A 13,849-nucleotide genomic window follows, 5' to 3' on the forward strand; every position below is an offset into this window, starting at 1 on the left:
GGAGACTGCGAGGCCATTTCCCGCACATATCTTACGTACCAAGGCACATATGTGCCCTGATTAATCCCAGCATGTGTCTTCATTCATGGTCAGTGCAATCATTCAGCCTCTGTTTTAAAGCTGTCTTGGGCAGGGGTTGGAAGAGAGCTGGGCGAGGGGAAAACCCTGGCGCTGAAATGGGTATTTAGTGGAGTTCTGTTTGTTGAGTCAGAGCTTAGTTGGGCTCTACTGTTATGTGGTTGCTATGGAGAAAAACACAGGCCCTAGATTCAGAGGAGTGCAATAAAATCATCCAGGAAAAAGACATTTCCAAGAATTTTCAGGGTCAAGAAACAGACGGCAAATTGCAGAATTCAAGAGGTGCTGTGGTCCACCCGCCCCTCAATCCTCCATTTTAGAAAGCTCGTATTCATTTTATGGAAGCTGCAAGACCAGAGCCCTCTCACCCAATTATTCCTGTAAGCAGATATGTTTTCTTATGAATGGAGGAGGGAAGCAAAACCAGTGTTTAAGGATGGAATGTGTGATCTGAGGAACGGATGTTGTGGGTGTTTTATCCCCTATTTCCCTTAGAGACAATTCCTTGAACAAGTGGAAACAAGTGAAATGCTATTTGATCTCTGTCAAATATTACTGTATACACATACTCACACTGTGGGGCCCTTGTACATTTGAGTCAGATTGCAGTTTTACCAGAGAGAGCAGAGCAGAACAGGACAGGACATACGCAGAGACAATAAACCCTAATGTATTTTGGAAAATGTGTTGGCAGTTAATTGGCAGAACACTTATAAAACCCACTGGCTTTCTTGTATTTTTTCCTGGCACTGTAATTCCATTCAGCTACATGTCCAGGCTCCTTATTGCTCCTAATATAAGGTCTCTTATTCTTAATGTTTCCTGTCATTCTGAATGGACGCATTAGCCCCTCTCAAATACTGTAGCTCTCTGGTTGTGCTGTCCAACCCAAGAGAAATACCTACATGTAATGGCGCAGTACACAAAACTATGAAAATAAGACTGATTCCAAGCTTATGACCTGAATTTGAAGTTCAAAGTTACACAAACACCAAGATTATCTATCAGTCCTTAACAGCCATATCACATGTCAACGGTAACATTAACATGAAAATGAAATTGGTAGTCTCATGGCATTTAATGGTTTGAATGGTCATTGAAACAACAGTGGTTGAGCAGAAATGAGGTTTTCTAACCTGGTGACCAGGAAGGCAGCATTTCAACAGAATGGCCAGAATGGTGTCTATAAATTTCAGAAGGATTTATTACCTTGGTTCAGCCAATTACCTCCTAACCAGTTCCCAGGACAGATACTGTGTCGGTGAAATGACATCACATGGGACCCTGAGTGAGCAGTGACCCTAACTTCACCTCGCCCTCTCACAGTTTTTATGGCCCCCACCCCTCCACCACCCTCCCCTCCCCCTCGTCCCGTCCCGTCCCCTCACACCTCTTAACCTCTGGTATTCATCCCATTTTCATCTTTCCAAATAAACCTGCCACCTGCCCTTCTTCCTACTGGCCAGTCGGGGGGCATGTGGTCATGTGGCTCAGCTTACCAGGCGGGACAGGCGAACCACAGCTCAGCTGACCAGTGAGCTGCTTTACCATTTTGAAAATCTCCAAGCCTTGATCGCTCATTGGTTACATGGTTGTTGTTGATTTGTTTATTTATGAGAATTGCTGTGTGTTAGTGTGCTGCATGATTAAAGGTTCTCATAAACAAATGATTAAAACCACCTAGTCTGGTGGCATTATTTTGACTGTATGTTAGTCTGCAGGATATGTTCATAAACTAGTGCCAAAGCACGTTGGTCCAGTCCTGCTACAGAACAGACCCAGTGTGATCGATTGGTAGGTAAAAAGAGCAGACAGTGAAATAATGGCCAGATTAAACGCTTGTGAGGAGGACAGCAGAAATAATCCCTCATAGTCACATGTGTTTGTGGGAAATGACTTGTTGTCTCATCACCTAGCAGAAATCTTGACTCAAGAGTTTATTTGAATAGGCGCTGAGAAGAACAGCAAACTGTCAAGTGAGACATACTCGACACTCTCGAGGTACACTGCTGTCATCTTGAAGTATTCCAGGTGTTATGAATCATTTTCCGTTAAAATAAAACATCTACTGACTGAGTTGAATACCGCTCTGACCCTGACGTGATAGAGGGAGACCCTTTTATCCCCTGCAGTCAGCTGGTAACACAGGGATCTGAGCGTCCATCTGGCCTGTCAATCTCCCAGACACCAAAGGTCTAGACCCTGGCCGTCTAACCGGCAGTCCACCAGTTGTTCTCCCTGCCCTTCATCAGTCTCTCAGTTCTCCTCCTGTCCTGATCCGGGGCTTTCACTGTATCTTCCCTCTGAGGGAGGTGGAGTGGAGGCTTCTAGTACCAGGTACTGTGGGTGATATAATGGTCTGTGTATTTGGAGCTGTTTCTGTTTGGGTTGCGGAGAGGTTATCCAGTGACATTTTAATCGTCTTTCTGCCTTCTTTGCCGTGGCATTAGCATTAATCTGCGGGATTAAAACTCAGGCAGTCAGACTCTGGACTTAGTGTCTCACTGTGGAGCAGAGGGGAGTATGCCAGCGACTAGAACAGCAGCGCACATGCTCCTGCGTACAGGCAGGGATGTGCTTATCAGTGATGAACCAAGGTTTTCAGTCTGGAGACATTAGACCTCTGACAAGAGATGGGCTTTCAACACATCCAGCTGTTTCAGAATGGGTGGAGTGGGTCTTCACCAGTGAAAAAGGGGCATTAAAGAAAAATAGCAATGTTTTTGAGATTTTCACTCATCTCTGTCATTACTGCTATTTCAAACCCACCAAGCAAAACAGTCCATTTTGTATTCACACTTAACACTTAACCTATCTTGTATTCACACTTATAATCCTATTTTCTTTCTTTCCAAAAAGAAGTGGGTTGTTTTTAAAGAAATATATGAATAGGCTGAGAAGATTTTTAGTAGCAATATCTTGAAACTAGGCAGGTTGTTCCACTTCTTTCAAATAATGCCATGTTGAAGACATTGATACAAGTGAAACTGTTTTAGGGCTTTGGCAGATAAGGTTTTAGGACAAAACACAATGTTAACACACTTGTTAAAATGGACATTTCTTTTACATTGTGTCATGAAATACACCTATTCATTTCAAACTCAAACAATCTCTTGCTGTTTCAGGAATTATTATCTTAAAGAAACTCAAATAAAAAAACCTGTCAGATATCCTCATCAGTCTAACTCCATAATTCATCACAGCAAACTGAGCAGTGTTCATTTTATTTTTAGAAGTTGCTTCCTTGTTCCTTTCAGGCAATAACTTTACTAGCTGGCAGTAACTTCCCAGATAAGGAGTTTCTGAATCAATGCTGTCTAGTTTGCATTGCAATTTATAGCTATAAGCCTGATTCAAGGGGAAACCACTCAGTTAAGCCAGCTCTTACTGGGGTTTTACAACCTCATGTGACAGAGCATCACAAGGCCTTTCAAACTATGTGAATTAAATTGACTTTGCCCCAAATTATAACAACAAAGCGATGCAATTTGAATACTATAGTATAGATCATTTAAATACGGAGATGCATCACCAGCAGAAAATCAGATGAGGGGCAGTGTAATGCCATCGGATGCACAACAGAGATTCTGTGAAGGCACGCACACATGTATGAAAGTCAGGATATGGAAATGGAAATGGAAATCTTTCTGCCACGCTGCTGCATGGCACTTTATGAAACGATCAAATAATGTAGGGACAGCAATAAAAACAATCAGAATGGACTGAGAATGTCTGTTTTTTAGGTGTAAGCAGCATTCTCAAACAAGTGCCTATTTGGAGTCCATTCATGTTTTTTTTTGCTGTGACCAAGGTTCCTTACAACTTTCCTATGATTCAATGCAGGAGCACATAGACAATGAATCTGATTTACTGCTATACATTCCAGTGGTATTACAGCTAATGCTAGCTGGTCAGAGCTCTTTCTTTAAGGCTCTTGTGCATGTGGATACTGTAGAGTAGAGGTGCAAGGAAGGAAAAAAGGGGAATAACAGCAGTACTTTCTTTTAACACTAAATGTTTGATTTGTTTAGCTGTAGCCCTGCAACAAATCACTGTACCCAATTACAGTGAGTAGTTTATGTACCCAGAATCAACCAAACCCAAATTAGTAATTGGCTTGTAAATCAGATTTCCTCACAAATTCTCAAAGATGTTTATTCTTTGATTCATGATGATCTTTAAAGTTGCGTGACTTCTCAAGTAAGAATTCACTTATGATCATTGAAGAAAGTGCCAAAAGGGTAGGTCATCTCTCTCTCTCTCTGCCCCTCCTCTCATTTTCTGTCTCTTTCTCTGTCTCTCCCTCTCTCTGTCTCTCCCTCTCCCTCTCTCTCTCCCTCTCTCTTTCTCTGTCTGTCTGTCTGTCTCTGTCTGTCTGTCTGTCTGTCTCTCTCTCTCGCTCTCTCTCTCTCTCTCTCTCTCTCTCTCTCTCTCTCTCTCTCTCTCTCTCTCTCTCGTTAACCTTCACCCCCTCCGGCCTCCTGGTTAGCACTGCAGCTGCTCCTACATTGTAAGTGTGCTAAATGTGAATAGAAGCATAAAGGCATTGTGTGTGTGTGTGTGTGTGTGTGTGTGTGTGTGTGTGTGTGTGTGTGTATGCTGTAGTGAGCGAGTCAGTGAGTGTGAGAGAAAGAGAGAGTATGTGTCTGCCCTTATTGGCTCCTAACTACAGCACTGTATGTTTTACATACAGTCTTCCCTGAGATCTTGTGGTGTAATGTTTAATTCTCTTATTCCAATAGTACAACATGGGGGCTCAGACAAGTATCCAGTGAATTTGGCGCTATGTGCATCTATAAATACACCACACGCTGAGCACGTTTCATTTCCAAAGATAACTGTGACTCACGACCATACCAAACATGCTCATGCTAATAATGTGTAATCTGCAATGATATCTGTTTCATGTCTTTTAGTTGGGGCTATCCTGTCTGTTGGAATAACGTCCGAGCCCTTCCTACAGTGAGGTCATCCTCTAAGGGAGACAGTCACTTGGACACTGCTGTCAACATACTGTAAAAGAAAAACAGGCATATCATGTTGTTTTGGTTGCTATGTTTGGATCTGAATTGGAATTCGCTTCTCGCCTCGCAATAGCACTCTCTTCTTTTGTTTGTTCTTGCAGGAGAGATGATGTTTTCACACATACAGAGGCTATTCACTCCGTTCAGGGAGAGGGTTTTCTTCATCCTTCAAAAACTCTTATATTACAATTACAATCTATCAAGAGAGAAAAGTGGATGTGAATTGTTTTAATTTGCATTTTGAATTGGGTGTATTTAATCCTGATACAGGTGTCAGAGTATGTCTTCCTGCAGGAATGAGCCTGCCTGTTTGGAGTCATTAGATCCTCTGTAGCGTTAATGGTCCTTCTCCAGCGCACTTATGGATTGTTGAGAACTGCAGGACGTTGTTTTCAGCCTCTGCTCCCCTCCCTTGTGGCTATATATGTGTCAGGCTGTGTTGCCCTGCTGAGATATTTTCCGCCTTAGGAACAGACGACTCTGCCCAGTCTCCACCTCAGACCTCATCAAGTCTCAATCCCAAAGACAATTAGGACAATCCAATCAGCTTTACTGTAATGCTGTTCTAGTGCCAGGCCCTGTGGCTCTCTTTGCACAGTATGTCCATGCTGTCACAGCTCAGCTCAGACACAAAAATAATGTACCCTCACACCGCCACCCGCAGTACGATCACCTGGACACATTGGGGACAAAGTAAATTGAAAAGATAAGCCAAGATTTATAGAGGGGAAATGAGAGCTTGTATCTGCGTAGAACAGGGATGAGGTTTCAGGGATATTCTGGGCAGACACCAATAATTTTAACCCAGCTGTTACAAAGTGACCGCAGGGCTTTATATAAACCGTGGGACCCTCCTACAATTTACGTAGTGAGAGTTGAATAGAGACCTCAAGGCATCCCCATGACCATCCGCCCCAAACTACAGAGATCAGGTTACTAAAACTAGTAGTCTCGCACTTCCAACTAAGGCTGTTACCCGGGTGAGCTGTGCCAGTTGGTGTGCCCTTGAGCGAGACAGCGCCCCACTAAGCACACGTCGATCTGGGGATTACAGTCAGGGGTTTAGGAGGGGAAAGGAGGCCGAAATCCGAAACTGTTGTGTCTTGTTGCTGTGCACTTTTCTTAATGCCACGCTATCATGCAGCATGCGTTGGTATTGTGTGACTGCTGCCTGAGGAAGTTCAGCTGGAGAAACTATTTTTGTCTCACCAGCTGAGTGCTGTCCCGTGTTTTGTTTTTAGATAATTTCATTGGAGTTTTTAGTGCCACAACAGATGCTAGAGGTTTTGACTTACTGTTATTGGCTTTCCCGTGTGAAAGACATGAAAAATTCAAAGACTTGTCAGCAAGGACAGATTACATAAAGTGAGTTGCTCAGCCACCCATCTTTATTTCCTACAGATATTGTGCAACAACCGCACTCGGTTTTGATCTAGTCTTTTTTGATTTCACTAATATTTTTCAATAACATTCCTGGATTAGCCACAGATTCATGGTCAGTACACAAGTAGTTGTTCATTAGGTCCATGTTAAAGTGAAATAACATTGCCATCCCCATCACGCTCCAATTAGCACAATATTGACAAATTATTCTTCAAGCAGGTCAAACAGCCTGCTCTTGGAATAGATATTGATATGTTTGCAATGTGTTGTATGTCCCTGTGATTATCTGCCATGCCAGCATGAAAATAGCTAGGGCTTATCCTGGTATTACCATTATATGGGGCTAATTAAAAGATAAAGCATGTCTACTTTTGCCCGGGCGCTATTAGACGCTGTTTAGCCTACAGGTTTGCTTTGAAATGGTCCCTCATTATAGCTCCTCAAAGAAATATCATACAATAGCCAGTTGAAAAGGGCAATGCTTGAATGGAGTCTTAAAGAGGAGGCTGTACTTGGCCTTCAAGTATACATTCCTTCAGCTCAGTGCTTCCTCTGTGGTCCCGCTCCCCTAGCCCACCCCCTCCCACTCAGGACTCAGTTCCCACAGGGGACTCGGCCAAAGCAAACTCCTTAGAGGAAGTCTCCTTCCCTCTCTCCTTCCCTCTCTCCCTCTCTCTCTCCCTCTCTTGCCCCAGTAAGAGAGAGGGACGTCCTATCATCAGGCTCAGTGGGTCCTGCTAGGCAGTAGGATGTGCGAGGAGGGTGTTATGACTCTGCGGCCATGCTACGTCTATGATGTGGTGGTGAGTAAAGCCCATGCGGCTCCTCTCCTGTGAGGTCAGTGTCAGATTTAGCCAGCAGGTCCCTTGTGGTGTCTGGGAGTGTCTGTTTTCTGACTCTATTATGTCTAGCGCTCTTAGCCTTCCTGGAGCTGCAAACCTCAGGGTAGAAATAGCACCAGACAGACAGACATCCTTTGTCGGGAAAACAACAGTCATGTCAGTAATTACAGACTCTGATTACACCAGGCCAGCAGTTCCTAGAAAACCACTGGCCTTGAGTCAGGCAGGTGAGGGGTCGAGTCACCAGGCTGAGCCATGGCAGGAGGTCCAGTCAGTCAGTTGTGTCAGCTGGAGGTTTAGGTTAAACGAGAATTAACCTAGACAGCCTTCTGTTTGTGTGTGTGTGTGTGTGTGTGTATGAGTGTACGTGACGTGGTGACTGGTTAGACAGGTAGAGGAGACATGTGTGAGTCAGGGAGACATGAGAGGAGTGTCCAGACAACCGCAAACATGTCACACACACCAGGGCCTTGTGATAACACAACTGCTGTGTGATTATTAGCTTCATGGCTCCAGAGGCAGCCTGAGAAATGAGACGGTTGCGTAGCATTTTTTATACAGTACTACGTTCAGGTATGCAGTGCCAGACCTGAATGGCACCTCCCCCTTGTGTCACCATACCACACACACACACACACACACACACACACATACGTATGCATGTGTGTACACCCCCACCCAACCACCTCCACACAGAGACACACGCATAGCTGCATACACACACACACACACACAGAGTCTGGCTATAAAAACTGTGAGACATGATTCATTGTCACCCAAGCTTGTCACTCAGTGTTAAATGTGTTAAGTACAATTTATGATTAATTTGCATCTTGAGGTGATTGCAGTGAGCAGTGATTAAGCGTTCAAAACTAAACACAACCCGGCATAAGTGTTTTCCATTCAGGATTTTGAAGGTACACAGAGTAATCGTTTCTCTTGAATCACACACAGAGGAGGAGATGGGAGTATTTGTCATTCCTGCAGGCAGAATGTCATAGTAGTGAGTAAGAGAGCAGCAGGCAGGTCTGTGCTGGCCTCTCCCCCTGCCTAGGTAAACATATCCTCTGCCTGACAAGTGCAGACCTGAGGGCTGCAGAGGCTCGGTTTCTGTGTTTCACCACATGGTCCCAGAGCTTGCCACACACACACACACACACACCCGCACACACAGTGAAGGGCCCCTGGAGTCGGTAGGGATTCAGTGCCTTGCTCAGTGACACTTCAGCAGGACGGACGCTTGGCGACAGCGGGGGTTGACATCAGGTCCTCCAGGTGAAGGACAGTCTCGCTGCTCACTATGTCACCCTGCTGCCCCAAATATTACATGATTCTGCCACCCATGCCGAAATGAAACTCTCACAGAACACTTGTCCGTCAGATCTGAGCGCAATTACTCTCATTCCTCTCCCTCCCTCCCTCTCTCTCTCTCTCTCTCTCTCTATTCCAATATGTCTGCGGTTCAGGGAGTCGATCTGATCCACCTGACGGCGCCTCCTCTGCCTGGCAGGGCACAATGTAGCCCTGCTGGCTGCCAGCCAGACCAGCTTGAGTGTCTGCTCAGCTCAAAGCACCACACGCACACACACATACGTGCACGCACACATGCATACACATACTGTATATACACACACACGCATACATGCCTAGCTCCAAGACACAGCCCTTACACAGATGCATCTTCTAACCTCGTTGCCTCTCTCTGGCTTCTCTACTTGTACTAGTTTCTGACTGATTCTCTCCTTCTCGCTGACTCTCTACTCTTTTACTGTAAAGATTCATTTTTTGATAAAGTTACTTTTTGACCAACCCCTCAAATAGCAGAGGTATTTCACAGTCATACAGCAGCATTTTTAGAAGTTGTGGGATGGACTCTTAAAATATCCACTGTATTCCAAGATGTGATATCTGTACTTGCTATTCGTGTGGATACTCTTGGATGATGATGATTAACTGTCCATTTCTCTTCCCTCCACAGTCTCCCAGCCCAGTCCCAGTCAAGAAATCCAAATTGGACAAACTACAATCCCCATCAGCTGACAAGGTCAAGCAACCTGAGTGGCTGCAATCCCTGTCAAAGTCTGCAAACAAGGTTTGTATGCTGTGTCCTTGTTGTTGGTGTGAAACATGATTTGTTGTAAAGTTCAAGGGTCGCAGGGGTCATAGAAAGTCCTTGTCCTTCTGAATCATCACGTTATCATCAATGTATGACCTCTTGTCATTCAGTCAGTTAAATGAAGAGGGGCCTTTCCAGTTCCTTCGTCTCAGTTGATTTAATGTTCTGGTTGTAGTTTACTGAGAGGTTTTCCAATCTTCTTGTTTTGTTGTTGTTCCAGGAACTGAAACAGGTCCAGCTGAAACAGAGGCCCTCTGCATTCCGCCCCTGGTCGCCCAAAACAGCAGAAAAGGAGAAACCTACCGCCCAGAATGAGATGGAGAGGTGAAGTAAAGTTCTCACAGTTTCAGACTAAAAGAGACAATATCTGTTATATAGCGATTGTAGTCAATGAACTTGATGTATCTGTATTTCTTGTACAGATCCAACTCAAAGAGTCAGGAGACCTTGGTGGTTCCCAATCTGTCACAAACTCCGCTGGCCTACCACAGAGAGGAGCCCTCTCTGGTCCATCCCAGGGACAGCCATGCCCCAGGCAGGGGGCCCGCAGCCATTCCCAGGCCACCACAGGGGCTGCATAATGGAGACTCAAAACCCGCACCGAACCCTGCGCTCCCCAATACCACCAACGGTGTCGAGGACATGGACACAGATGGAGAGATTGATGTGGATGACTGTGATGATTGTGAGTAGTGATCATCATTATTTGGACTTTTGTATACTACTCTAACACATTATGGTATAGAAAACATGGACTTCGAAGTTAGAATTATTATCATAGAGTAAGCTGTAACAGAAACAAGCCGTAGCAGAGCTGGTTTAGAGTGATTCCTGTGCAATTTCGCCATCTGGTGTCTCATTTAAGAAGTACACCAGAAATGACTGCATCTCAATTGGCTCTTCTCTGGGGATTTTGCTTTTTTTTGCCATATAAACCACAGCATTTTAACCTATTTTTGGTCAAATAAATGATTTACTATACTAGCATTATCAAAATACTATACAGAAGGATTATTATCAGTAGTATTTCCTTTAAAATGTTTTGCAGTAGTGGTGGTTGGGGGTAATTTTAGATTTATTTTATTATGAAAAAAACATTTTTCATATTTTCTCTAGCAGTTATTTATTGTTTTCATAATATGGGCATTTGAGACTGTAATAGAGATAAACTTGACTTGACTTGGTAGTTTGTCACTGCAGTGGCCCACCTTTGCATAATATACAGTATATTGTGAAAACAATGCCAGAGCATCCTAGCACTTCAGACACTGTCCTAATAATGTTATATCTCTGTCCCTCAGGCCCAGTGCCAGCTTCCTCCCTGGCATCACCTCCCTCAGCCTGCCCCAGTGTGTCTCAAACCCTGGCCCCCTGGCCTCAGGAGGGGCCTGGCTGGCTGTCAGGGGCCCCCTGCCCCGAGGTGGACTCCCTGAGGCAGATGCTGTACGGAGGCCTGGACACCAAAGAGGCCCGGGAAAAGCTCCTGCAGGAGATCGTCAGGATGAGAGTGAAGCAGGAGGAAAAGCTGGCAGCCGCCTTGCAAGCTAAACGCAGCCTTCAGCAGGTATCACAGTCCATCCATCTAAGATACTGTGTGAAAAAAAAAAGATGTGTAACTGCCTTGCAATGGCAACAACGTTTCAGTTCATGACTTTTCACACAATGTTGTAATAAACATGAAATAATTCTGATGTCCTCACAGGAATTGGAGTTTGTGCGGGTGGCTAAGAAAGGCCGTCTTCGTGACGCTATCGAAGCCAAGCGCAACCTGCGAAAGGAGATTGAGCGCCTTCGCATGGATTGGGAGAGGAAGATGAGGGAGGCGGAGGAGTCTTGTGGGCGGCTGAAGAGAGAGTTGGAGAGGGAGAGACAGCTGCGAGTTTGTGACAAAGGCTGTGAGGCCGAGCGTCTTCGCGCCAAGTACTCCACTCAGGTAAGAAGCTGCCAAGATGCCTGGGATCCCTAAAATGAATACGAACGCTGGTAGTGGTGCCCCAAGAAAGTGATGTGTTTATTCCTGACTGTTGTTTGTGTTTCGTTTTTTACTGACTGCTCTGTGTATTTGGTTGTGTTGTGCAGATCGAGGAGCTGCATGTGCAGCTACAGCAAGCAGAAGCCGACCGCGAGCAGCTGAGGCTGGAGCTCCAGCAGGAGAGAGAGGCTCGGCAGAGTCTGGAGAGTGTCGTTAAAGACCTGCAAACCCAGCTGGCCCAGCAGGCAGACAGCAGCGCTCCTGGAGACTCCCAGGACACAAACACAGACACACACAGACAGATCACACAACACACCAACGGATCCTAAACTTGCACATTCAAAACTGGAGGAAGAGACTCAATAAAAAAAGAGCGTGGTTGAGGACTTTGTTGCACCTCTGGGAAAAGAAATTCAGCAAAATGCTATTGGCAAAGGCAGTTTTATAGAGGAAAAAGCATCTGTTATTGGTATGATAGAAATCAACAATTATTGTGACAATATATGAATTTTATGAAATGAACTGGAAAGTAGCATGATGTCTGAGCATGTTGTAGAGCGTGAAATAAGAAAGACTTCTTCAGTGATGAACACATCTCTCAAGTGACTTCAGAGCCCTCGGTTAGATACCCGACGCTGTTCAAGGATTTTATTTTGGTATAAGCTATTCTAAGATGTGCAAATATAGCCACATAACATTACTTGAATATGAAGGGAAGAAACAAGTTGTACTTGGTGAAACATGAAATGACAGTAGACAATGAAACTTTTTTTGGTGCCACAAAATATCGGTACACTCAAAGGTGTCATTGCAAACCACTGGAAACAAAGGACACCAGTTTACCACTATTTACTTTTAATATCAGCTTGCTTTTTATATCTGTTTAGAGGATGTACTTTTTAAGAAATGTTGCTTGCGCAGCACTGTTATTCCACAGGCAAGACTCATAAAAAACATCCATATACAAACATGTACGCATGTATACCAGCTTGTCTACCTTTTGTATTTTCTAAAGCCTGAAGTATTGGAGATTATGTGGACTGTCTTCATGTCCACCACTGTTTTACTCTTAGATATTTTATGGAAGTGTTACTTTTTAATATTCTGACACAACTTAATTTGTTGATTGAGTATTATGTTTTACAATATTGTTTTTGCAACCAAACCATGTGACAAATAACAAATGTTCTTGCCCATATTAGTGAGTTGTGCAGGTAAGTCTAACATTGCCCTCCTAAAAAAAAGAAAAAAAAAGAAAAAAGAAAGAAACTTCAATAGCTGTTTGTTTATGTTGAATTGCGGTACTTCTGATTTTCTATTGAGTATTGTAAAATAATTTATATTCTATAATAATTTGCTGCCTATCAACAGAAAACATTCATTTTTAGTCACTGGTTTTAGGGCTCTTAAATCAATAAATGCTGTTTATATGAACAACATTTCTACATATATACAAAATATGGATATATATTTTTTTACTTTAAGAAAAGGAATTGCACTTTTTAAAAAAAAGAAACTTGCATTGTGCATTTTACTCCCTGTTACATTTTTCAAATCACAAGTGAACATGAACTTGGAATTTAACACACTTTCCCTCAGTATCCTCTGATGTAAATACAATAATATTGTAAATAAGATATTTGTTGGTATGTTTGCTTGCTCCAGACTTAAATTGATTATGAATATTATTTTTTGCTCTTACTTGAAACCAAAAAGAGACTCTATATTTGGATTTACAAAATTGTAGTTTCCTTGTTGTACCCTTGAGTATCATTGCAATCACAGGGCATTTACCAGAATGGATGATGGACTTGTTTGTTTAAACAAGGAGGATGAAACCACCGTTGGTCATTAGCTTGACCTATCAGTGGTTTTTGTGAGATTGACACACTAATAGAATATTATACCTTTCCCCTTTATTTTCTTTATTTGAGAAGATCTTTATTGTTTGATGAATTATAAGGTATATATTAAACCACAGACCAAAAACTTAAAAATGGAATTGAAATCTCTGCACCTGCTCCTTCATTAGGCTTCCCAGCTAAAGTTCCCAGTTAGATAGAATAGAAATGACACCTTCCATGGTTTAAACCTTAGGGGCTCTCATGTATTTTAGACAAAAATCACTTTTATGTCTTATCATTATTATACCCTTGCTGAATATTTGTTGGGTACAATGTAATAGCAATATCCATTTTGTTAGCTGATGCTGTTGTAGTTTTGGTTTGGAAGTGGGGTTTCACTTTGCCGCTTGTTTCAATGTTTTCTTTTTCCTTCGGAAAACCTGTATAATACCCATTAAAATCAAATCAATCCTACAGTATTTTTGCGAGTGTTTTCATTATCACCACTGTGGACATAGTGTGTGTGTGCGTGTGTGTGTGTGTGTGTGTGTGTGTGTGTTATAACTGACAGATATTGATTTCAGAAAAAA

General features: G+C 43.2%; 1 protein-coding gene across 1 annotated transcript in view; it reads left to right on the forward strand.

The window, feature by feature from the left end:
- The window catches only part of skib (v-ski avian sarcoma viral oncogene homolog b), a 29,688-nt gene extending 15,970 nt beyond the window's left edge, over positions 1-13,718 (forward strand). Inside the window, exons 2-7 of the mRNA XM_071895216.2 lie at positions 9,306-9,419; positions 9,664-9,767; positions 9,866-10,128; positions 10,745-11,007; positions 11,146-11,376; positions 11,523-13,718. Of these exons, the coding sequence (XP_071751317.2) occupies positions 9,306-9,419; positions 9,664-9,767; positions 9,866-10,128; positions 10,745-11,007; positions 11,146-11,376; positions 11,523-11,744 (1,197 nt within the window). The 3' untranslated portion in view covers positions 11,745-13,718. The remainder of the gene's footprint in view (positions 1-9,305; positions 9,420-9,663; positions 9,768-9,865; positions 10,129-10,744; positions 11,008-11,145; positions 11,377-11,522) is intronic.
- Positions 13,719-13,849: the final 131 nt, after the last annotated feature.

The sequence above is a fragment of the Centroberyx gerrardi genome, chromosome 5 (assembly GCF_048128805.1).
Source record: "Centroberyx gerrardi isolate f3 chromosome 5, fCenGer3.hap1.cur.20231027, whole genome shotgun sequence".
Lineage (NCBI taxonomy): Eukaryota > Metazoa > Chordata > Actinopteri > Beryciformes > Berycidae > Centroberyx > Centroberyx gerrardi.